The 25248-nt window shown below is 47.9% G+C and overlaps 2 protein-coding genes across 5 annotated transcripts; both read right to left on the bottom strand.

The window, feature by feature from the left end:
- Positions 1 to 30: 30 nt before the first annotated feature.
- Positions 31 to 2085, bottom strand: CUNH1orf74 (chromosome unknown C1orf74 homolog). Of its 2 annotated transcripts, none has more exons than XM_024750902.1 (2): positions 1822 to 2085; positions 31 to 1124 (listed from the first exon to the last, which is right to left on the bottom strand). In XM_024750902.1, exon 2 carries the CDS (start codon positions 1027 to 1029, stop codon positions 238 to 240), a length of 792 nt encoding a protein of 263 aa, XP_024606670.1. In that variant the 5' UTR covers positions 1030 to 1124; positions 1822 to 2085; the 3' UTR covers positions 31 to 237. The 2 variants fall into 2 exon arrangements, with proteins under 2 accessions (XP_024606670.1, XP_024606669.1); XM_024750901.1 differs by having other exon boundaries at positions 32 to 1124; positions 1826 to 2085.
- Positions 2086 to 5727: 3642 nt separating this feature from the next.
- On the bottom strand, positions 5728 to 22088 carry IRF6 (interferon regulatory factor 6). Of its 3 annotated transcripts, none has more exons than XM_024750898.1 (8): positions 21812 to 22088; positions 17159 to 17335; positions 13455 to 13659; positions 12318 to 12446; positions 9738 to 9896; positions 8285 to 8677; positions 7452 to 7570; positions 5728 to 6797 (listed from the first exon to the last, which is right to left on the bottom strand). In XM_024750898.1, the coding sequence occupies exons 2-8, from the start codon at positions 17330 to 17332 to the stop codon at positions 6573 to 6575; spliced, it is 1404 nt and encodes a 467-aa protein (XP_024606666.1). In that variant the 5' UTR covers positions 17333 to 17335; positions 21812 to 22088; the 3' UTR covers positions 5728 to 6572. The 3 variants fall into 3 exon arrangements, with proteins under 3 accessions (XP_024606666.1, XP_024606667.1, XP_024606668.1); XM_024750899.1 differs by having other exon boundaries at positions 21898 to 22088; XM_024750900.1 differs by lacking the exon at positions 17159 to 17335.
- Positions 22089 to 25248: the final 3160 nt, after the last annotated feature.

The raw sequence follows: 25248 nt of genomic DNA, 5'->3' as shown, positions 1-25248 counted from the left end.
TGTAAAAATAAACAAACTTCACCTGATGGCCTCTGTTCCAAAGAACTCTTTATTCCTGAAGCATCCTGGTCTACTCTCCCTAGTCCAGTTCAGCATAAAAATGGCAAATTTATTACAGCATTCTTCCCTAGGTCCCCGAGATGCTTGGAATTGGCACTTGAGATGATTCCTAGGTGCCATCTCTGACCTAGAGCTGATCATTTACCGAGCTCCTTCTACACAGGAAAAGAGTTAAAGTCAGAGGGCCACAGCCGGCAGTGTGACTATCTCAGAGGAGATGCTGAGGTCAGTGAAGTCATTCTGAGTCCTATATCGAGTTCTAAGGTCCTTCTCCCAAGTGTTTAGAATGTTCCTCAAGGATGGGAACAAGCTCTCTGGGACACTAAAGGAATAGAGCAAGACTGGTGGTTGACCACGTAGCCATGAGATCCGGGCGGTGAACACCCGTAGTGGGGTCTGGGCTAAGCAGTTGTCATCTCCCTGGTTCATGTGAAAAGTATAGGGGACAGGATAGCCCAGGAGGATCCCAAACACAGTACAGAGATTCCAGTCTGAGGAACGGAGCCTGCTGCAGGAGACTGCCAGGGATTGGTTCCTCCGTGGCCCCTGCAAATGTGTGATGATCTCAGCCACGAGGGCCTTTAAGTCCTGAAGCTGGTCCAGGGAGCAGATGGAAGGGTGAAGTTGAAAGCTGGAAACATCCACAAAGACTACGGTACCAAGCAGCACCTGCTCCAAGTGCCGACACACACGCTCCGGAAGGACAATCAGGCTGCTTTCTCCAATCTCAAGGATGTGAAGTCCCTGGGTCGGGAAGCCCAGGCCCTGCAGCTCCTCCAGATAGCTCTGGAGCTCTGCTGCCCCTGCACAGTTGCAATCATAGAGCAGAGCCGGCTTCAGTCCCCTGGCCACAGCCAGCACCTCTCCGGCTAGATGAAGGCAGACAGCTCGGGGTGGGCCTCGTCTCTTTCCCATGCCCAGGGTCTGCTGAGCAGCTGCCACCAGCAGCTGAGGACTTGGTGCTGACATGGGATCTGGCAGCAACAGTAAGCATGGCCTCCTCAACTAGTCACATTTCCCTCCCCTGGGTTGCATCTCTGAGCTCCAGACACTTGAAGAAGGGCCTAAAATCAAAGCAGTAGCAGTGGATTATTAACACCAGCTAGTGACATACCAGGAAACCTGCCAACAACTTTCCCTTAAGTCTTACAGCATCTTCCAGAGGCCATTTTCCCCTCCCTCTGCTTTGGAATGCTAACCCAGCCCAGACAAGATGGGGTCAACAATGCTATCTGATTTTTTGGTTGACTTGGCCTCCATTAGTCCCAAATTCATGTGTCTTTCTAGCCTACGCCTAGATTTATATTTTCTCTGGCTGAATTTTACCTGTTGTAATTTATTTTCTCTGATTCAAACGTTAAGGAGTTTGGGGCAGAAAGGAAGCAGGGGAGTTTTTGGCAAAATTCTGAGCATTTCACCTAAAACTGCCCTCTGAGATGGAGTTCTAGGTTCCAAATGCATTCTTTTCACTGCCAACTCCCCCTTCGCTTCCCGCCAATAGTTGTAAGAATAGCAATCTGATTAAACTAATATACACCAGAATGTGGACTACCAACCATCTCACCCTGAGACAGAAAAGTAAATAAAGGAAATCGGGTAGAATTGCAAGAGGATTGTACTTTAACTTCTGCTGGTCCCGCCTTCCCCTACGAGTGGACATCCACGGACCCTCGGACGATGGGCTCACCTCAACCCCTACACCGTTTCCTGAGCATAGTATCGTAATTTGTTAAATGAGGCAGAGGTCTCTCTCACACATACATACGTTCTTCTACTTCCGCTGCACGTTCAGGCTCAGGAACTCCTGCCAGTTTCCTGCCCGCTGCCAAGAAAGCCGCAAGGCGCCCGCCCTCTGCCACAAAACTGGAAATCCCACCCGCGTGGTCAGGTCCTTTACTGCCGGCGGGGCCAGGGTGGGCGAAGTCGATCTATTGCGCATGCCCAACACGTCCCCCGCCCCACTGCCTTCCTTGACGTCACCCAGTCCGCTCGCGCACCTCGCGTTAGAACTACCCGCAGAGCAGCCCGGCTGAGTGCCGGAAGTCTGGGCGCCTGCGGCCCGGCCCCTTCCGGCCCCTTTCCATTCCTACGCAGATGTGGGCCCCACCCGTCTGCGTAGAAATGGAAAGAGGCGGGAGTGGAAGAAAAGAGGCGGGTGAAGCTAATAGCCCGCCGCCGCCCTCCCTCGGCTCCGCCGCTTACCCTCCTTCTGTGGTGTTAAGTCCGGTGTCCCGTTTGACCTGGAAGGCGGAAGCAGGGCACTCGACGCAAAAGCATGCTTTGATTTGTCTCTGGAGAAATGTACTTTCCCCTCCAAAAGAAACTTATCTCAAGACAAGCGACGTGTTTTGCATAATATCCTCACCTGTGGGTGCTGGAAAGTTTTTTGTTTTTTACTTTGACCTACCTAAATCCTGAGAGGCTGAATTCCGAGAAGTGGGTGGACAGGTGTCCTGGCCAAAGTTTGTCATCTCTAAGCAGGGTGTGAAGTGCATGAGTATTCACCCCGAACAAATGTGTGCTAGGTATGCTTCTGGGCGCTGGAAGTATTACAGCGCAGAAAACAGACAAAAACCCCACCTTCTTGGAGCTCAAATTGAGGAATTCAGTTTGCTGACTTCACATGAGAAATGAGAGGCAGAGGTGCAGAAGCTTTTCAGGTCATTAGGAAGAAAAAGTTATTTCACTGAAAGGTTAACTACCAGTGATATGACCCATACCACGAAGGGAAAGAATTTCTTGAGAAAATTCGTATCTGAAGAAATAGCCCAAATTTATTGATACATGGGCAGGGCAGAGGCTAAGGGAACTGCAGTCACCTACACTGGAAGTTTCACTCCTGGCTGTACCTTGGTGGCATCTTCAGACTGTGAAAAGAGACCACTGTAGAGTAAAGGTGGGGCCAGCCCGGAAGGAGGTGCAGCTTGTAGGGGCTCCCACACTAACGTGGAGCCAGAAGCAGAGCAGAAACTAATTTTAGATTTTTTTCCATCCCCATATTTACTTTATTTTCCCATGGTAGTTAGCAATCAGTTTCTGAAATGAAGGACGTATTGAGTTAATGCATTTATTCTAACCATAAATATTTGAGAACATACTATGTACCAGACATTGTGCTAAGGGCTGACAGCAAAGTCCAAGACAAACAGTCCCTACCTCCAGCAAGTCTGTAGTCATGCAGGACACAAACTGAGTAATTGCAAGGGAATTGATTATTCTGAAAGAGGAACTATAGGGTGCTATGGGAACATATAGCCAGGGACCTAACTATGTGGGCAAGGGACCAGTCCAGACCCAACATTTGCCCTCCCGATTTACACCTACAGCTAATCTAGTTTAGTGGGGTGGACAGTGAGAAAATGAAAAGCTGGGGACACCACCTAACTCCCTTCCCAGTCTTAAGCAAGGTGAAGGCAAGGAAGTAGAAAACACCAAGGGAATGATTGGTGTAGCCACCAAAGGAGATAGCAGACTGAGTCTCCAAGAAAGGACACCTGGCATCAGGACCACAGAAGGAGCACTGAGGGAGATCAGTGGAGAGCCCTGCGTGCACTCTCCCAGTGTTCTGAAAAGGATAAAGAACAAGGAAGAAACTACACTACTGGGTTAAGACTACATAAAACCACTCATCCATTCCTCTAACATATTCATCAGCTTTTCATTACAATCACATACTAAAAGTTCAATCCTTCTTGGCACTTAAGAGCACTGTTCTCTACACCCTTTGCCAGCTCACATTTTCTGGGCCCCTACCCAGGTGTACAGCCTGGCTGTTAGCATCTCACAGAATAAGGGGAAGGGACCAGCCCAGATCCAGCAGTTGCCCTCCCAATGGATTTTCTGTGGGTTCTTTTTAACTTTGAGCTTTGCAGATAAGAGACAGAGGGAGCCAGACATCAAGACCAAATCCCTCACTTCACCCACTCAAAAGAATGCCCCCAAAATATAAAGTTCCTATACCTTGCACATTTCCTGGTCTCTAGAAGCCCAACTTCTGCTCACAGCTGAGCACCTGAGCACCCAGATTTCTCTTGGTCATGCTTTAGTAACAGCAGATTCTACTAGGTCCCTTAGAGAGAACACCCAGATTTCTCTTGGTCATGCTTTAGTAACAACAGATACTACTAGGTCCCTTAGAGACCCTAAAACCACAGCTTAAGCTTTCTAAATAAGTCCATTGCCACTTGTGATTGAGGGGTTTTTGAAATAAAGCTAGCCCAACTTTACAGCTAGCTCAACTACAGTAGCAAGTAGGAGGTGGCTTGCTTTAAGGGTAGCAGACCAGACATGGACTTTCTTAATATGGCATGGCACACATAGGTATCAGTATTCAGGAGGGTTGGAACCTGCAACCAGAGATAAGCATCTTGTTTTCCATTTAGGTCCTGGAGTTTAAATTATGTATAATTTCATCCTAAAAAACAAAACAAAAACAAAACAGAGTCAAAGGGTCAGGGACAGAGCAAAAGTTAATAGATCAGACCAGTTTGTGGCAGCCACAGCTGCAATGTTCTACACCTTAATTGTAGCCATAGCTGCAATGTTCTACACCTTAATCTACACTCCTCACCTTAAATGTTCACATCCAGCTACCTCCACCAGGGAGGGAGGCAAGCAGGTTTGTGCCTAGGTGAGCCGTTTCCAGAAAAGCACTGCCCAGCCCTTCTTCACCTTGACCTTAACACATTCAACACCCCATTTTCCCCATCCACAAAAAATCCAAATGACAGAAGACTGTAAACATCTCCATACAAGGAGGAACTGTCCCTGTCTCCTCTGTGGTCACAGGAGTTGGTCCTGGATGCCCAGCTCACTCTCAGGTCTTCCTCAAAGAAGGGAAAAAAGAACAAGAGAGCTCTGTCCTCTCCAAAGGTTGTCACTGAGTTATATACTGTTGTCTACCACACACACACAGTGGTACAGACATACCTCATTTTATTGTTTTGCTTTATGGCACTTTGCAGATACTGTGTTTTTTACAAATTGAAGATCTGTGGCAACCCTGCGTCAAGCAAGCCTATTGGCGCCATTTTTCCAATAGCATTTTTTCACTTCATGTCTGTGTGTGATGTTTTGGTAGTTCTCACAATACTTAAACTTTTTTATTGTTATGTTTGTTACGGTGATCTGTGATCAGTGATCTTTGATGTAACTATTGCAAAAAGATTATGACTTGCTGAAGGCTCAGATGATGGTTACCATTTTTTAGCAATCAAGTATATTTATTTTTAATTAATTTATTATTTATTTTTGGCTGTGTTGGGTCTTTGTTGCTGCGTGCGGGCTTTCTCTAGTTGTGGCGAGCGGGGGCTACTCTTCATTGAGGTGCACGGGCTTCTCATTGCGGGGGCTTCTCTTGTTGTGGAGCACGGGCTCTAGGCGTGCAGGCTTCGCGGGCTCTAGAGCGCAGGCTCAGTAGTTGTGGCGCACAGGCTTAGTTGCTCCGTGGCATGTGGGATCTTCCCAGACCAGGGCTCGAACCCATGTCCCTTGCATCGGCAGGTGGATTCTTAACCACTGCGCCACCAGGGAAGTCCCCATGTATTTTTAATTAAGGTATGCACATTTGTACTTTTAGACATAATGCTATTGCACACTTAATAGACTACAGTATAATGTAAACATAACTTTTATATGCACTGGGAAACCAAAAAATTTGTGACTTGCTTTATTGCAATATTCACTTTATTGCAGTGGTTTGGGACTAGCCCTGCAGTATCTCCGAGGTATGCCCGTATTTCAGTGGTGATAAGTTGAAAACCTGACAGCCGATTCTTCTACAGAATCCCTAAGCCTCTACATCAACGCCCTCCCCTTAGAAGCTCAGTTTGTGAGTTTTTACTCCACAGGCTGGGTGACTTTCAGACTTTGGCACCTACTTCTCTTTAGATATCTAGCTTGGTTCCCAAGCAACCAGCCGGTGCCCCTCCCTCCCTCTTCCCCCATCGGGGAGCCAGCTTACTATACTAGCAGAACAGGTCAAACGGAGATCAATCCTGGACAAATCAGTGCTTGAGGGAACTTTAATGAAAGCAAAAAAAAAAAAAAAAATGTGGTGCAAGAACAAGGCAGAAATGTTCTGTTCCAGGCAGTTTTGCCTTGTACAAGTAGAAGGAAGTCACTGAGTCAGAGTTTTAAAGCTGGCATTATTTCAGGCATCATTCCAACTCCTTCATTTTACAGTAATGAATCTGAAGCCCAGAGGCTAAATGACTTGGTTCAAGGTCACACCACTGGAAGCAAAGCTGCGGCTAGAACCCTGGTGTCCAAACTCCCAGGCCAAATCTCCTTCTACTACATTACACTACCGTGGGGAGGTTTAAAAAAGAAAGGGAAAGTATGAAGGGTGATTTTTCCATAAATTAAATCAACTTTAAAAGCTAGGCATATTTGGAGAGTCAGAGAGTACTAATATTGTTAGAAAGAAGAAAGGTTTAAAAGCTGGTTAAACCTAATAAAAAATATCCATATGTACAATATTGTAAAAAAGAGAAGGAAGATGGCATTCATGATTACTGGGCTGGCAGGGCAGGGGACAGTTGCATGCTGGGGGTGGGCTGCATGGGCTGCCAGCTTTCCTGGGTTTGCAGGATGCGGTACAGCTGCTTCAGCTGAGCAACAATGTTATCCTTGATGTCTGGAGTTGAGATCTGCAGGCGGACACTGCCACTGTCAAAGGATCGTGTGAAATCACCAGAAAACATCTCATAGATCATCCGGGCCACCACTGGAATGACCTGTTCAGGACACAGAGCACACAGCTATCCACTGAGGAAAGGGTATTTTTAAACAGCAGGAGGGGCCCAAGATTGACGGAAGGAGCAGTGAGGCTGTGGGGAACCCACCACTTTAATGTCTAGATACAGACTATGCCTTCATCTCTCTGGACCATCCTGCCAAGGTTCGCTTTAGAATTTGGTTCAGATGAAGGTAAAGAACCTAGAAGTAGCATCACATCACATGCCTAAATAAATAACTGCTTATTTAGCAAGACTTTTACCCGAATTTCATCCACTGCCTGTCTTGATGCACAAATCCACAGCCAAACCCAAGTGGTCTTGCTGCCATTTTCCAGAATGAGAACACGTTCTTAAAAGTACCTCGAAAGGTTTTTCTAAAAGAGCTAGAAAGAGTCATATCCTGTTAGGTTTCAGCAAGACTCTGACGTCAGTAAGAGAATAAGATCTCCCCTGAATCAGTCACTTGCTTTGAGGACACTGTATTCTCCAGCCTGGTCCTACTGTACAACGTACAAAGCTCAAGTTGCTACATCTGATGGGATTAAAACCCACAGAGGCTGATGGATCCTCACTCAGGGCTCAAGCCCAGACCTAGGGGCTAAAGCATTGATAAAAAGGCAAAGAGTTGTTGACACATTATTATCTCCTCACCTGAACCAAGATGAGTTTCCTTTCCTGAGGTTTCCCATCTGGCCACTCTTCCCCAAAGCATAAGTAGATCTCAAATGGTGGCTGTTTCTCTATCTGTCCTTTCTGGTGGGCAATGAGATCTGCAGAACATGGAAGAGCATGGAGTTTGGGGTACTGGGTCATTCCACACCTACTCAGTAAACACTTTCTTTTATACTGTCCAGAAGAGTAGCCACTGGCCACAACATGTGGGTATTGAATTTAAATTCATTAAAATTAAATAGTTCCTTAGTCACATTAGTTACATCTACATACTCAATAGCCACATGTGGCTAGTGGCTACCATATTGAACAACATAAATATAGAACATTTTCATCATTTCAGAGAGTTCTATTGGACACCGCTTAAACCAGACTTAGGGTTCAAATCACATTGGAAAATTCACATCTCAGTGCTCTCCCTAAATATGTCTGCTTAAATTGGCCGTGCAAATATGTCCCAAATGAGAAGGGTATATGTTTTGCTGATTATGATGAACAGGGTCACCTTCCAAAGTTAAGGATAAGCTGGTAGAATGCGGGGAGCAATAACAAGGCTGTCTTCTTCTTCTGCCAACAAAGCAGCCATAACCACCTAAAACTGGCTTCAAATGCACAGCTTTGGAGTGGAACACCCTTCTTTGCTGCCCAGGTCACTTTTATTTTTCAGAATCAAGGTCCCCTTCTACCGTAACTTCCTCCAGAAGAAACTGTTTGGTTAAGATCTTTGCAGAGATAGGAAAGGGGGGCAGGAAGGAGGAAGACATACTTGCAGGGAGCAGTTCCCACCATCAATGGTCTGAAAAGAGACTCACCACTAAGGAACGTTTCCAGACAAAAGAGTTTGACCTTCTTTTGTCTCTCGATCAGGTTGGGGGCAACAAGCGACGGGGCACATGGCCCAGACCAGTACACCTTGCACTGGCACAGCCTGATAGCATAGATGGCATGACCGCTGACCTCCAGGATCAGTCCTCTGTCCATGACGTCTAGCAGTTTGCTGGTGAACAGCTTCTGCTTCTCATTGGTGATGTGCTCCGGACCTGGGAACTTGACCTGCTCCAGGCTGACGGGACCAAAGAGCTCCTCCTGGTCAGGCATAGGACCCAAGTCTCCGTAGAAGAGCCTGCAGCCCTGGGGGTTGCTCACCGTCATGGTCTGTGCATACTCCTTCCCACGGTACTGAAATTTGATGTCCAGGTCAGTCACTGCAAGGTGAGGGGGGACAGTGAGAGTCCTGCTCTGCTGCTCTGCCCATCCATCCCTAGGACTCATGCAAGTCCATCAAGATCAAGCCACCTTTCAACCAGCATTCAGGAAGGCCATTGCCATAGTTATCCTTCCTGCAACAAAGGGAGACAGCAACATATCCCTGGAATATTCACTCAAGAGGCTGCCTTGAAGCAAATAGCTCAAATTCCATCTATATATCACTGTTCAGTCACCACACCCTGACAGCTAGAATCTCTCCAACCAAAGTTCTGGGTCCTGGTCTCCCCATTTTGTACTGACTGAGTCTTTACATCAACAGGCATTGGAAGGAGCTGAAAACTAAGGCAGCATCTAGCTGGTTTGTGTATCATTTTTGACTCACTGTTTAAAGAAACCAGAGGAACAATAAGAAATACCAAGGCATATTTCTGAAAATTACACAGATGAGCACACACTGTTGATATGTTCTAATAATATATCACAGAAGGACACAGTTCACAACAAAGTAAATTTTCAACTCAGCAAGTGTCCATTGAACCCTACAGGTCTTATCAAAGCTATCAGCCTCTTGGACAAAATGCTAGTACTCCCCTGGCACCTCCCCTACCATATGTAGTGTGAAAGGGAGGTGCAAGGACAATGATTCTTCACTGAGATCAATTTGTACCCAATTCAGAAAGAGATTTTCTCTGGGTCCTAAAGTCCCTCAAAACCCAAGAGCCTCCTTGACCAAATCCACAGTCATTAACTTCCCCAACCCACAACTGACCTTGTCCTCAAATCCCCTGGGCAAACTGATAAACCCAGGCCTTCCACCCACCTAATAGGTGAGTAACCTAGAGCTGCACAGCACCAATCAGAGAATCCCCATGGGCAAGTAGGTATGGGCTAATGTTTCTTTAGTTCCTGGTGACTCACCAGCCAGCCAGGAACCAGACAGAGAGGCTGCCTGGGGGACTATTCTATACATGGCAAAGAAACGGAGGCAGAAGGTGGGGCAGGAAATGGACTGTGATAGGAGCTGAAGATCCAGCTAGAAAATCAAGGCTCACTTACTTGGGAGAGAGCTGATCCACAGCTCTGGAGAGCTATAGAAAGGCTGTATAGGTGTCTGGGGTACTTCCATCTCCAGAGGTTCCGTTTTGGGCCACACTGCTTCGGGGCTGCAGTTGCCCACACTGCAGTTGCCCACACTGGCTGGTGCTATGGGAGAACCTAGAAAAGAAGGATGTGGGTGAGCAGGCAGGAGCACCACACGTGCATATCACCTGGGTCCGAAGCTCTCAAATCTAAAAGGTCCAACACTGGACCACAACTCAGTGTGGCAGCCCATCAGTAATTCCCCCAACAAACACCAAAAGAAATAAGGTTCCCCTACTTCTGCTTCCTAATCTTATTAGTTCTCTCATAAACTCATAATTCTGAAAACATGCATTTGCTGATGATTAACAGACACGTGGGTACTCTCTGGGGTTAAATTAGGACAGGCATGAATGAGAGATTCCCTGTTACAAAATTTGAACCCAGCGATTAAACAGAAACTGGTTGTCTTCCATAAAATGAGCTCAACTAAATTGACTGATTAGCTTCGAATAAGTGTTAATGTATAGAAATTCCTTTAAAAACAAACACATACTTTTTTACATGCATGAAACATCAGGAAGGATACTCAAGAACCTGGAAAGATCTGTCTCCTCCAGGGAAGGAACTGTTCAGACAAGTTAGAAGGAAAACCTTTCAGCTGATTTCCTTTTTGTACCATTATGAATTTTAAACCATGTAAGAGTATTATTTATTCAAAAGTATCCAGTTAAAACTTTTAAAAGAGAGAATGAAAAACACATCCTATATCCCAGCTATTGTCAAAGTTGGCTCACTCCAAAGTTTACAGATTTTTCCTCCTAGCCTCACCTTTTAAGCATCTATTCTTCAACAATTCTTCTTCCTCTGCCCAACAGCTCTGAAATCAGAGGTTAAGGTTTCTTTGACCCTTTGTGTATGAGTCTGGTTATATCTATGTATTTTACTTTTTTATTTTTAATATACGTTCACATGTTTCCATAAAGGATCCAAGGTGGCCCATAACATAAAGCCACACAACATTAGCTTTAAAAAAACATGAGGGGGGGCTTCCCTGGTGGCACAGTAGTTGAGAGTCCGCCTGCCGATGCGGGGGACACGGGTTCGTGCCCCGGTCCACATGCCGCGGAGCGGCTGGGCGCGTGAGCCATGGCCGCTGAGCCTGTGCATCCGGAGGCTGTGCTCCGCAGCGGGAGAGGCCACAGCAGTGAGAAGCCCGCGTACCGAAAAAAGACATGAGGGGCTCCCCTGATGGCACAGTGGTTCAGAGTCCGCCTGCCCATGCAGGAGACACAGGTTCGTGCCCCGGTCCGGGAAGATCCCACATGCCGCGGAGCAGCTGGGCCCCTGAGCCATGGCCGCTGAGCCTGCACGTCCGGAGCCTGTGCTCCACAACGGTAAAGGCCACAACAGTGAGAGGCCCGCGTATCGCAAAAAAAAGAAAAAAAAAAAAAAGGGAAATCAGGATTCTGGAAATGGGTTGCATGCTTTTAAGGGGTGAGAGTAACAGAATGAGTCAGCCAAAGATTTGGGAAAGGACCTCACATTTCCAAATGTCCAAATCTTAAAATTGCACCAAGTGGGAATGTAGCTGTAGCAATATTAACCTGAGAGAGCTCTATGATCGTCGTCTTTACTCATCACTTGGTTGCAAAGTTATAAATGACAGGGTAAGTGAAGGAGGGCAAGTAGACAGATAAGAGTCATTTCCTGATTCTCAAGAGAAGGGGCATCCCCTAGAGTAGGGTACTCCAAAATCCTACAGGAATCATCTTGATATACTAAATTTTCTAGGTGGCAAAAGTATCTCATTTGACCCTAGCAGCCAGATGGAACTTAGAAAAGTAGTGAAAAGCTACTCAACTGAATGCAAGTCATATGACTAGGAGCATGTCAGTGGAAAGTTCAAGCGAAGATGCTGTGGAAGAGCAGTTCACCTTGTGTTTGAGCACCCTCAGAACGTGCAATGGGAGATGCAGTACCTACTCTGTCTCACAGTGACCCTGCAACCTCTAAACTCATCTTTCCTGGGAAGTTGAATTCAAAAAATCAATTTTAAAAAAAGATAAAAGTCTCTAGTAGATAAATTTTATCAGAGCCTATTATTAAGAGCTGTAGAGCCACAAGTTTCCCATGAAACAGCCTTAGCAGACGCTGTTAAGGCAGGGACAGAAAATTTATACCGAGGGAAATAGCAGAAGAGTTTGCCGACAATTCACGAAAACGATCTCTGCACTTGGCCTGAAGGAAATCAGCAAAATTTATAACAGCTTGTGTATTTGTATGCGGGATTGAGAATGAATTTAATTTTTTAATTTCTCTGAATTATCACATAAGATTCAGAAGATGCTCTCTCTGCCTAGAAGCCACCCCACTGGGATAACTATGCCTACGGAGTTCCTTTGCCTATGACTCCTTCTTGCTAACAGACTGGCAGCCTGGTCACAGGGCCTGGTCGCTGCTGCCAGTGCAATGGTGGATATGGTGTCAATGGTTGCAAAATCAAAGCCCCTTACATCCTCTCCATGCCTTTGTCCCATCCCCCACCCCACTCACCATTGATATTCAGGAAGGGGAAGGTGTCCTGGATGGGAACGTGGTGCTGTGACTGGTCCAGCTCATCTTCCTCATCTTCTTCATCCACATCATTATCTTTCTCATCCCAAGGAGCAGATCCAGTGGATCCTACCCGAGAAACAGACACACACAAAGGTCACAGGTGAGCCGCTCACCTTGCACTGTCATCCCTGCAGCTGACCCACTGTTCAAGCTAGGCACTGCCAGCACAGAGGCTCCCTGGGTTCAGTGTGCCAGAGAGTGGGAACCAAGGGTGTTCACCCCACTCCCAGCTCCTCCTACAGAGCCCCAGTGCAAGCTCTCATCCCCTCCCCTATCCAGGAGCTGCAGACCCTACTCCCTTCTCCTGGAAATCTTTTAATGCCTACTCTAAACCCCTTTCTACACATGAGCATCCCTTCTAAGGACCCAAGGAGCACAGCTTCTCTCCTTTGTAAGCTTAATGTGAAGACAGACCCTCCCCTCATGGCAGAGCCTCACTTGATTCACTGGAGGTCAAGTCTAAATAATCTGGCTCTTAGTCGGAACTTGCTAAACACTGAGTAAACATAGGGATCAGGTGGTATTCTCCTAGGAAAAATACCATACAAATTAAATGATCACTTACCCATCATTTATAAAGAGAACTTAATAGCCTTCATAATGTCATGTCAATTGATTCTTAGAACAGCCTTTGAAATACGCAGGAAAGATGAGAACCCAGATTTTATAGTGGAAGAAGCTGAGGCTCAAAAGGTTGAATGACTTGATTCAATGTCCCACAAGTAGTGAAATGGAAAGAACGAGGTTTATAACTCAGACCTTCTAAGTTTTAATCCCTCCTTCTTCTAAACTATCTGGCCTCTCTTCTCAGAGTCGAGTCCCAAGAGAAGTTATTTTTTTACAGAACTCAATACCCCCTCTTCTTTCTAATGCTTTACTGTTCCACTGGGTGGGCAGGAAGACTTTGCTGAGTTTATATCTTTTGTTCTCTGGGTTCTTTCTAGGGACAGGATTTCTTGCTTTACCAGTCTTCAACTTTGTAAGCGAGGCGACTTTCAAGTCGACTATCGCTTTAAGGGTCCAGCCCGGAACCTGGCACACTGTCCACCTTCTCCCCAGCAGCTGGGGTCTCACCTGGGTTAATGATAGAGCCCTGGGGCTGGGGGATGTCACACACTTGATATATCTTCACTGGGTTCATGGGCACCTCCTTGGTGCCATCGTACATCAGGTTGAATTCCCTGCTCTTGTTGAGCGCACAGCGGAGCTGGGCCTTCCATTTAGCTGGGTCGGGGTCATCCACCCCTTCCTGGTACTTCCCTGTCTCCACAGCCCAGGCCTGAGGGATAGGAAACTGCAGTGAGTGCCTGCTTGTTGCCCAGGAACACTGGAAAGTGTGCCCGCCCTCCCTCATACAGACACAAATACACACAGCCCTGCCTGGCCGCCCCATCACCCCAGCTCCAATTTACAGAGACTGCAGCAGGAAACACCACGCTGGGGACCAGGCAAGGCAGGGCCTGAGAGAAATTAAGCCAAATGCAAATACAGTATTTTAAAAAGAAGAGCCTCATCTCAAGTGCTTGTGCCAGCATCACCTGTCAAGACTACAATGGCCATAACGAAGGGTTGAAAATAAAGAAAAATCTGGAACAAATATACATCAAAATACTAATGGTAACTTTTGGATAGCAAGATTTCAGGTAATTTTGTTTTGTTTTGTCTGACTTATTTTTCACATGAATTGCTTATATAATAAAAGAAAGGGAGATGGCGTATGATATGAAGAATTTAGGCTTGCCTGTTCCCTCTCCCTTCAGTCTTCCATCTGATGCACAAAAACTGTTGAAACCAAGTACCTTTAGGAGTAGCGGACCATAGGAGGGCAGGAAGCACGCTCTGGGGGTTCAGCCTGCCTCAGTGGGAGGCTGAGGGCGTCAAGTCCTAATAAACTCACACCACCTGCCTTTCCCTGCTTCCTCAAACTCCCACATTGGGAACATTTTGCTGGGAACACCAGTGGCTGGTGGCCTGGGCCAAAACCAGTGTGGCCCCGCCTCTCTGGTTTTCAACTTCCAGGTCTAACAGGCATTTATGTGTCTGTTCACGGGATATCAGCCCTCCCCCATTGTGAACGTATCTCAGATGTCTACACTTTCTTCAGGGCTTGTGACGTATGTGCTGGTGCAGAAAAGGGGGATGTCTTTTGCAGAGGACTCAAGATCAGGAAGTACACGGCAGCTTGTTCAAGTGGACAATCTTTTCTGGCCCCATCCTTTGAGCTCTCTGGTCTCCCTCAGTCAATCCCTGCAGAGCCTCACAATCATGAGGAAGCTTCTCCCAATAGCCGAGCTAAATCCTTCTCCTCCCATTCACTCATTTCTTCTTCTCATCTTCTCAGACCTGGGGGCTCCTCCACTTGATGTGCAGTATGGAATGAAGCAGTTTGACAAAGCTGCTGCCCTTGGGCACTCAGCAGGCTCCATTCCATCCAACCCCCTGTGGGGGATTTCAACCTCACCAGTCCCTAGTGTCGGAGAGGCACATCTCCAGTTGCACCTGGCAGTACCTGGCTGCTGCCTCCTCACGTTTTCCCCTCTCTTTGTTTGATCCTCCGTGCCCACTCCCCCTCTGGCCCCATCCAGCTGGCTTGGGCTGTGCTGACTTTGGCCCAGGTCTGCAAACTTTCTGTGGCTCCCTGAATCCCTGCCCCTGCACAGAGAGCAGCCAGACTAACATCCTGCTCGCAGCACAGCCATTCCGCAGGGCCCACTCAGATGACGCAGAGGACCTGAGGCTGAGGCAGCAGAGGGTGGTACCCACCACGTGACAATCGCTGTGCTTTATAAACATCCCTTATTCAAACCCATTCTGAGTCTTGCTTCTGAGATTCTGGTCACTGAGGCAGGTCCCTATTTCTCTTCCTAAAATGGACACAAGTCTCTGCATTTTTATGGCGATGTACGAGTCCCTTCCCATACACTGATTTCACTCAGTTCTCACAACAATCCTGTGAGGCAGGCAAGACTGGTTTTAGCCCCATTTTACTGAAGGGGAAGCTAAAGCCCAAAGAGATTATGTGACTTGTTCAAGACCACACATGCAAGTGATGGTAGTAGGATCTGAAGCCGGGTCTTCCAGCTCCTGGTCAGGAGGGGTCGTCTGATAATGGGGGAGCTGATAGGCCTGGGTTCAAACCCTAACCCCACCACTTATTGGCTGTGTGACTTGGGCAAGTTACATAGCCCCTCTGAGACTCAGCTTTTGCATCTATAACACGAGGGTGCCGCCCCCCCTTACAGTGTTGTCGAGAAGCAAATGAGATAACGGACCTAGGGTAGGCAGCGGGCACCCACTTAATGCCAGTCAGAACTGCCCACACCCCATTATCCTGCCAAAGGCCTGTCAGAGCTTGGGATCTGTGAAAGCACCCTCACTCTTCTCCTGACACCCAGGCCCTCCCTTAGCATTCTGCAAACAGATACACAGATATAAGTAAGACAAAGCAGCTTCCCACAGCCAATTTTTCCTCAAGCCCTAAGCATACAGAACATTCTCACGAGTGGAGCTTTCAGGAACCAGCCTCCTCCCCGACGGCCAGCCACCACCAGGCACTTCAACAGCAAGTCCAGTTTCAGACCAAGGCCACAGCGAGAGGCCAGCTGGGCCAGGCCAGGCCCATCCCCCTCTGATGCCAGCTCCAGTAACTGGTGCTGATTTACAGATGTTTTCCTTACCACTTTCATGTCACTATTTAATTTTTACATTAAAAGCATTCATTTACTTTCTAAGTATTCACAGGCCAATTTTTTCTCTACCTCTCATCTCTACACCCAATATAACTGAGTTGGGTGGGAAACAACTCTTAAGTTGGCTCTCCTTTGAGGTATGAGCCCACATTTCCTGGTCCAGTCTCAGCAAGAACCTGGAGCATCAATCTTGAGGGGCTCAGGGTAGGGACTGGATTTCACTTCTGACTTCCAGCTTATAGTCAGGGAAGAAATGGGGAAACTCATTTCTCCGTGTCTTGGGAGTGCAGGAACTAAAGCTACTCATGAGGTGGAAGACTGACCAGCACAGAGAAGCTGGTCTGGAGCAGAGGCACGGGCTCCGGAGTTACAAACCACATAACACCCCTTCCCACAACTAGCTTCCCACCTACTTCTGTCTTAGACTTTGGTTTCACTTACATTTTATGAAATGCCATGTGATTCAATCTTATTTTCAGTGAAGCAAAATAACTCTCACATCAGAGCTACTCTTCAGTTAAGAAAACATATTTGTAGAATAAAAACCTGTAATTAAATCGCCTTTCATTTTTAAGTGGAGGTTATGGATGGGGCAAAATGTTTTAACATCAAAAGAAAAACTTGCAAAGGGCCCTCGACACCCATGCTACAGGCTGTTAGGAGCCTGCTAACACTCAGTAGCTGTGCCCTGATCTGGACAGCCATTCCCGGGCCAGTGCGAGAGCCCTGAGCGAACGAAGGGTTGATTGCTGGCTGACCCTTGGGAGCTCTGGAACAACCACAGCATACACGCACTTACAGGAGTTTAGCCAATCACACCTGGGAATCCCTTGGGATGTGAGTTGAGTAGCTTTGACCAATGGGAAAGAATAAATGGCCTCAACCATAACAGACATGCCCCAACAAGAGAAATTACTATGCCTGCTAAGTTTGCCCCCGCCCCACATCATGAACATTCTCTTTGTTGCATCAGCATTTTGGACCTAGTACCTTCTTCAAGCCAAAATTGAAAACAGAAGAACAAAAAACCAGAAAGGTCTGAAAGAAGTGGAAAACACTTCAAGTCAGATGGTAAAAGAATACCTTTACCTTGAAAATGGTATTTTCCTCCTCTTGTTGGGGGCTATGCCGGGTGGCATGTTTCCAGGGAATCTGGAAGCGTTTGGAGTCCCTATGTAGCCAGATGAGCCCAGGGTACAGGCCACTATCCACTTGGGCCACCAACCAGGGCTTCAGCCGAACTCTGCGGGGGTGGAGAGCCATGATCTGGGTTGGCGGGAGGGGGAAGAAATGGGGAGAGGAGAATTAGGCCAGCCCCTGGGAAAAGTTCCCAGCCACTGTTCCCATATGATAGAGCTACAGTTTCACTAGATTACAGCAAAGAAACTAAATATGGGAATAAACTGTGCCAGGTGGGGAAGAAAAGAAAACAGGTTAAAAGGTTCTTTTGATGCTTATTCCAAAGCCATTTATTTTTCATGCTCTAGCCAAATCAGACTTATCACGTAAGTAGATCACATTTCTTCTATTTAAATCCCGAGGCAGAAAAATAAAGAGATGATGTCACCCCTGCTGGAAAACAGTCCTTCCTCAAGTACCAAGGGAAGAGAAGAGAAACTGCTCTTTCCAGTCTCATCTCGGGAGAAGAAAAAAGTTATGGAAACAGCAGGTATATAGGCAAGAACTTGAAGCAGGCTCTCTTCTTAGACAACTAAGGTGAATGGGAATATTTTAGTAAGAAATGACAGCATCGTGATGAGAGAGAAGTAGGCGAGGGATGGTCCCTGGTTCCAAAGTCCTCACTTACATAGATGAGCAGGCAGTGTATCCACAGGGATCTGAGAGCTGGGCCTCAAGTCAGTTTTCCTTTCTCTGGGCCACCCAAACGCGGGGTGGGTGGGGGGTCTGAGCTGATTACCCCCACGACAATCCAGTGTCTAGGAGAAGGCTTGGGAGCACTGAAGACAAAGTGTAAGAACCCTGCCCTGTATCTGAGTCTGGTAAAGCTAAGATGCCCTAGAATGATCAAATACCACAGTTCCTAACCCTATAGAATACTAAAACCAGTCATAAGACAAGCTCTGTACTGCTAGGACAGCCTCCTCACCTGGGTCTGTTTACCTCCCCACAGAGGCTGAATTGAACTGATTGGTTGCTGGAGCCAGCCTGGGTAAAGTCTGCAATTGATTCTCATAAAGGGCATAGCGTAGCAGATAACATTCGGTGGCAGCCAGCACTCACAGCGGGAAACAAAGGCCTGCCCAGATTGGGTGCCTAAAGGAAAAAGCAGTCACCGGAGAAGTGTTTGCCTGGGGTGTTGTGTTTAGATTTTTTGGCGTTCTCATTTCTCTTTGTTTTTACTTCAGGTGAGAAAGACAGGCCTGCAAAAGAACGTTCATTCAACAAATATTTGTCCGTCAGCTACTGTGTGACAAGGGCGACATTAGTTACTAAACACAATGTCCTCATCAGACTCCCTGAAGAAATCCACATTGGAATTGCTCAAACATCCACTGACCTGAGAAAAGGAAGATAAATAAGTCACCTTCCCACCCAGAAAAATTCCCACCTGGAGCTCGGTTCAGAAACCAAACCAGCTGAGTCAGCCGAAGGCTCCCCCTCGGAGGAACTTAGCTTAAGGGGTGGGTCCTAAGGCCACTTCTCTCCCCAGCCAGGCTCCCAACAAACGGGAAAACTCAAAGCCAGCTCGGTCACTGGCACTTTAAGAACACGGCAGGACCTGCTCTCACCTGAGCCTTCTGACCCAATTACCAAATTCTGCAACTGAAACCTTCCCCCCTGGGAGCAGCTCACAGTGGGCAGGTGAGGTAGCACTCGGTATTCAAGTGCCGCCCACCCCCATGTTCTTGGCCTTGATGTAGATTGCTCTGTAGGACAGCAAAGTCAAGCTATCAAACCACAGAGAACATTTACCTTATAAGGAGGAGGGAATGCATATTCTCCCCAGGGCAAGTTCTAGCCTTCTCTTCCTCAGTCCTGGCCTGCGGGAAGGGGGATGGGGTAAGGGAAGAACAAAGAGAACAGGGAAATGGGCAGCAAACTGGTCCACCTAGTGAGGGGCTTTCGAGAATTTCTGTTGCAATATTGGTCAGTCTTGTGTCGAGGCCTGGCAGACACGTGAAATCCACCTCTTGACAGATCATGGGCTTTGAAGAAAAGGGCTTATCCTAGTTGATCCACAGCACATCAAAAAAAAATTAAGGCAACCAGGCCAATGCAAGGAACTGCAGAGTGACGGGGAGGGAGAGGCAGCCGCCCTTAGAGGTCGATGACTAAGATCTAGAGCCCTGTGTTCTCAGCATTCTCCCAAGATGGCAGTACACAGGAACAACGCTGCCCCAGCCTCCTCCTCCTCCATGCCCCACGTCCATCACAGCTAACCCTCTCCACCTTCTGAAAGTCCACCGAGATCTCCTCCACCAGCCACCCAGCACCTAAGACTATAAGAACAGGCAGAGAGGGAAACTTTGGAAGCAACCAAAATCAGAGAAAAATATCTAATTAGACATTCATAGGCTGCAATATCAAGTAGCCATTAACATCGAGGCATCTGAAGAATGTTTACTGGATTTGGGAAAATGTTTAAATATGAACTTAAGGGGGGAAAAGGCATCATACAATATTGACTGTATAGTAGTGTCTCCATCTTGTACCGTAACATGCACTTGTGTACATAAGCACTGAGAATTTTTGAAAAGGGAAAGAAATAATACATCGATGCAACAAGAAGTTCTTAGTGGTTACCTGGTGATAGGGCTGTGGGTGAATTTTATACGTGCCTAAGTACTTTTATATACGATTCACATTTTCCTACAATGACATGTTTCGATTCACAACTTAAAAACAAAACACTACAAGTAGTATTTTTTTTTAACCACAGGAAGCTAAGACATTTCTTGGCCACTGGGAGATATAAAAGATGATGGCCGGGCTTCCCTGGTGACCAAAAAAAAAAAAAAAAAAAAAAAAAAAATGATGGCCTTCAGCTAATGAAACCACGGTAACAACAATCCTCTATCTACATAGGCTTAACAGTTTTTACATGCGCTTTTATTTAACGTGTCTGATTTCATCCTCATAATGAAATTCTCATCCCCATTGTTATCATCCCCATTTTACAGCTGGGTTAACTGAGGCACAGCAAAGTGTTTTATCTGGGGCCTGGACCCAATACTTCTCAGTCAGAGTGTGCTGTACCATATCCTGCCACTGCACCCAGCCTTCTAAGTCCCTCCCTTCTTCTATACACCAAGAAAGTAAATGAAAAATATCAACAAAGATCCAAGCAGCATGGAGGGCCAACGAAGTGGTTAGGGAGGAGACTGCATGACACCCACCCTTAAACACACCTAAACCAGAGTTCTCTTTCAGAACACTCTCACCACCCAAATCCCAATGCCCACAGAACAAGCTTAGCCTAGTTTAACTCAGCTCTGGTATCTCTAGGTGCCATCACAGCAAAATTCAAGGCCTGTGTCTCCAACAGGTATTCAACTAGCCAAAGAACAAAGATTTAACCCATCCACTCCCCTCATACTGGGCACTGAGCAGGGACACTATCAACCTCCCCAAGGCATAAACCATCCTCTCTCACACCCCCATTCCAGGAAACAGGTCCCCTACAAACACCTGTACTGCCACCTCTGCAGCCCCTGCCCAGACTAGTTTCCAGGAACACGGCCACCCCAAAGCCAAGATTCAGTCGTCAATGGTTTTGCTCAGAGTAAAACACACACCCTCATTTCTTCCAGACAGGCCTCAGGCGTGGTCCTGCTTTTTCCCTTCCTCCTGGAGAGACCTGAAATGCCATCTTCCAAGTTCCCCAGTCTTTCCTCCATTTAGTTTAGCCCTGTTTAGGGGCAAATTCTGGACCTCTAGCCATAATTCCCACGCCCTGCCTCCCTGCTTGATTGAAGTTGGGGGCTGGAGAGAGGGAGCTGGAGAGAGGGTATAGGGGCTGCTGTCACGCATTATACAAACATCGAAAACTACTCTCCTGGGTCAGCACCAGCCTTCACCAACCCCTACTCAAACGCCTTCTTCCTCTCCCTTCCCTGGCTTCCACTTTTGACATCCACGAAGAGAGCAGGGCTGGGGTAGGGATGACCCCTTTAACACACAGCAGGCTCCCTGTAAACAGTGGCACCCTGGGCCTGCTTTCCAGTCTGGCCTGGAAGACTTTCCCCACTTCTCTATACCAGCCCTCCAGCCCTTTCAGGCGAAGAGGGCCTCACCCCCAGAGCAACCACGCCCGGCGCCACCCTCACCAGCAAGTAGCGTAGCTACTTGGAAATTCACGGGTGTCTCTCAGGCCCAGGGCAGGGGCCTGACTGTGCTAAACAAATCCCAGGAAAGCAAACAAACTGGCTAAAGTTACTGGCCGCCCCGACGCGCAATTTCCCAAAACACCCACCAAGATCAAGGGCCGGCCGGCCTGGGAAATCCCCTCTTCGGGATCCAGGGGCCTGCGGAGCGGTGAGCTGGGAGGACCAGCGTGGTGGAGGAGCCTTAGCGCTCCCCGACGGTTGGTGGGTAGGGGCCCGAGAGCCGCACACTCCAGTTGGGCGGGAGGGAAAGGGAGTCGACAGAAGTAGGGGGTCGGTAAGGGCACAGCGCCCCCGGGCTAGGACCGCCCGAAAGCTACCTGAAGCAGAGCGATGGGCACCCAGCCCTAGAGGGTATCCCCAAACAAACAGATGTCCTTAAGCAAGCTTTCCTCACCCCCACAAACTCTGGAGGGGACGCTTCTTCACCGGCGGGCGTGTCCTCCCTCCCTCAAGCGAGGCTCCAGACGTTGGCTCCCCCACCTTTCTTCAATCCGGCTGCCAGAAGCGAACGTCCCTCCGAACCAAGTCCCCAGTTAGGATCACCCGTCGCCACTGCTCTCCTCGGCCGGTTGGGCAAGCAACACCTGGCTCTGCGCAGGTAGGGACTGCAGGCTCCGCTCCCAGTCCCACACCGACCCTCACCTTCCCCGCCCAGGTGAGCCAAGCTCACGTCAGCGCCTCGCCTCGGGACGCCGCGGACCCATCTGCCGTCCGGCCACGCCTCCCAGGTGTGGCCACGCCCCCATGCGTTCAGGATTGGCGGGTTGCGAGAAATATGATACTCTGTGTTCCTGGGCAGCCCAGGCCTCCCCAGCCCCTTCCCCACCGCCCTCCCCCGCTTCTAATCCGGGCTGAGAAAATTCCGGGACTGGGGTCTAGACCTGACCCCTTGGGGCTAGTGGTCTTCTGAACTTTCGGAAGCGACTGGGAGGAAAAATAAGTCGAAAAGACTTAGCTCTAAGTCGAGAAGGTGCCTCCCTTCCTTCATGCCCCACAATCACCCTGCGGTATGGAGACGGTTAACTACAAATAAGGATTCAGAGATTCTGGGTTGGCCCTAATACCTGTGGGCCTGTATAAGTGGAGTGGGGTATTGGGAAGGGACTCAGGACACTTGGTCCCTTCTGAGGGAAGCCCTGTGTCTTACGGGGCAGGAATTCCGCCTTCACTCTGCCTTTTACCCCTATGACCCTGAGTGAGCTGCTTAGCTGCTCAGTTTCAGTTTCCTCATCTATTCAATGAGAATAATAGTCCTGCCTTTTCCAAATACTATCAGGTAATCATTAAAAGCATGGCCTCTGGAGCCAACTACTGATATTCAAATCCAACTGCATCAGTTACTGCAGACTTGGGCAAGTTTTTTAAGCTGTCTGGGCCTCAGTTTCTTATCTGTAGAAGGAGGTAAATAATAGTACCCACCTCAAAGGGGCGTTGTGGGCATTCAAAAAATTACTTCATATAAAGTGCTTGGAACAGTATTTGGCACTTTCCAAGTGCAGTATAAATACCATTTTTATTGGTGTGAGGATAAAAAGTACCATATTGGCATTGCCTCATGGAATAAACAGACATCTACTGTTACGTGAAATTCAAGGCCTGTATGTCCCCTAACAGGTGCTTGATAAAAGTTCCCTCACCTTTCCCACTGCAGAGAACTCCAGTCCACGTAAAGTGCGTGCTTACAGTGAGCTGTGTACTAGCACATGAGATGTGGAAGCACTAGGCTATCACAGGTAAGAAGGGGTGTGAGCAGGGTACTTAGGCTTTGGAGTTTAAAGCAATGAGTTAGAGACCATGATGGAGTAGTGTTATGACTGAGTTATGTCCCCCCCCAAATTCAGATATTGAGGTCCTATAACCTGCAGTATCTCAGAATGTGATTGTGCAATACTGTGGACTTGATTCCTAGTCCCAACTCAGCCTAGCGACATAGCCGGCAAAGGCCCGGGAAGGCAGCAAGGCCCAGATCCTGACTCAGGCAGCCTCTGTCTCAGTCACTGCTTGTGGCCACTCTTCCCTTCACTTAGGGGAAGGGAAGGGCTATCTCATCAGCACAGCCAGTCTATTACTGCTGCTGAGCTCACCGGACAAGCCAAATCTTCCATCTGGCTGAGGGCTGGGCTCCCGAGACCAAGCAAACAGTCCACTGCAGGTGTGTGTGATGGAGGAAGACCACCAGGGGAGTGTCATTTGAGGGGAGCCAAAAGCCCAATGGCATACAAGTATGAGTGCACACACGGACATTCACTTTTCCAGTAGCTGAAATTACCCTAACTAAGGTGATTTCTTAGTGATCTTCTTTGGAAGACACATTTTTTTTTCTTCTGCGCTGTGTGGCTTGTGAGGATCTTAGTTCCCTGACCAGGGATTGAACCCCAGGGCCACATCATTGAAAGCTCTAAGTCCTAACCACTGGACTGCCAGGGAATTCCCTGGAAGACACATATTTTAGAATCAGAAAATTTGACCTGGGAGGGCCCTTCAAATCCTCTAGTCTCGAGATGAAACTGGCTTAGAGATATTTGTTTGACCCACACGTTTTTTGGTTTTTTTAATTTTTTTTATTTTTTGCCTACATTGGGTCTTCGTTGCTGCACGTGGGCTTTCTCTAGTTGTGGCAAGCGGGGGCTACTCTTCATTGCGGTGTATGTGCTCCTCATTGCGGTGGCTTCTCTTGTCGCAGAGCACGGGCTCTAGGCACATGGGCTTCAGTAGTTGCAGCACACGGGCTCAGTAGTTGCATCAGGCGGGCTCAGTTGTTGTGGTTCACAGGCTTAGTTGCTCCGCGGCATGTGGGATCTTCCCAGACCAGGGCTCGAACCCGTGTCCCCTGCATTGGCAGGAGGATTCTCAACCACTGTGCCACCGGGGAAGTCCCCCACACAGTTTTTTAAACATTGGGAGATTTCACATTAAACATCCAGATCCTTAGCGTCTCTTGAAGAGTCAAATGCTCTGGACAGCCTAGGTCAGCATTTCCAACAGGCAACAGCTGCCCATTTAGAGAGAGTCTACAGGTAGCAGTCAGGACAACCCCATCATATTGGATTCACTCATTTACTTTAATCTCCCGATTCTGTAGGCATATGAGTTTGCAACCTCTAGTCCAAATATCCTTTTTTTAAAGGTGAGAAAACTGAGGCCCAGGGAGGTCAAGTGATTTGCTTAAGGTCACATAGCAAATTAGCCACAAAGCCAAGACTAGAACCCAAGCAAGCCCAGAGCTCTTCCCGCTTGGACCCTGTCCAGCACCCCAGCCAGACTCCATTCTGACTGTGCTGCACTGGTCGTTAAGTTTTTTTTTTTTAAGTTGCCCATGCATCTAGACACTGTCGATACTATGGTGAACAACTCTTGTATCACTCTACTGAAGAATCAATGAAAGGGAATAAAGCCGGAGGAATTAAGGTGGACATCAGGAGGAAATTTCTGGCTCTTCAAATTATGAGAGCTGGCAATAGGCCACCCTGAAGTCTTCTTTGCTTGAGACATACCTCCTCTGCTTGGTCTGAGGAAGAAGAACACCTGGTGAGTCCCTGCAAGGGCTCTAGAGGAATCAGTTCTTCTGTGTTCTCAAAAGAGCTCTCACGGGATTCAGACATCCCCAGTATGGCTTGAGCCTGCAGTGTTCCCAGCATTTTGCCCTCTGTCCCTGCTCAGGTGAGGCATTACTGAGTCACTTGTGAGCCTGAGTTTCAGGCAGTGAGATGTACGTTTGAGCACAGAGGCCGTGATTCACAACTACAGGGAATCAGGGAATTTCCCTCTCTGGCTCCCAGGCAACTCTTACCTGGTGAGGAGGGGTCTTTTTCACCACCCTGTGGCTTTAGC

Source organism: Neophocaena asiaeorientalis, unplaced genomic scaffold, assembly GCF_003031525.2.
Source record: "Neophocaena asiaeorientalis asiaeorientalis breed wild unplaced genomic scaffold, Neophocaena_asiaeorientalis_V1.1 scaffold67, whole genome shotgun sequence".
Taxonomy (NCBI): domain Eukaryota; kingdom Metazoa; phylum Chordata; class Mammalia; order Artiodactyla; family Phocoenidae; genus Neophocaena; species Neophocaena asiaeorientalis.
The sequence above is the reverse complement of the archived record's forward strand: the minus strand, read 5'-3'. Positions and strand labels throughout refer to the sequence as shown.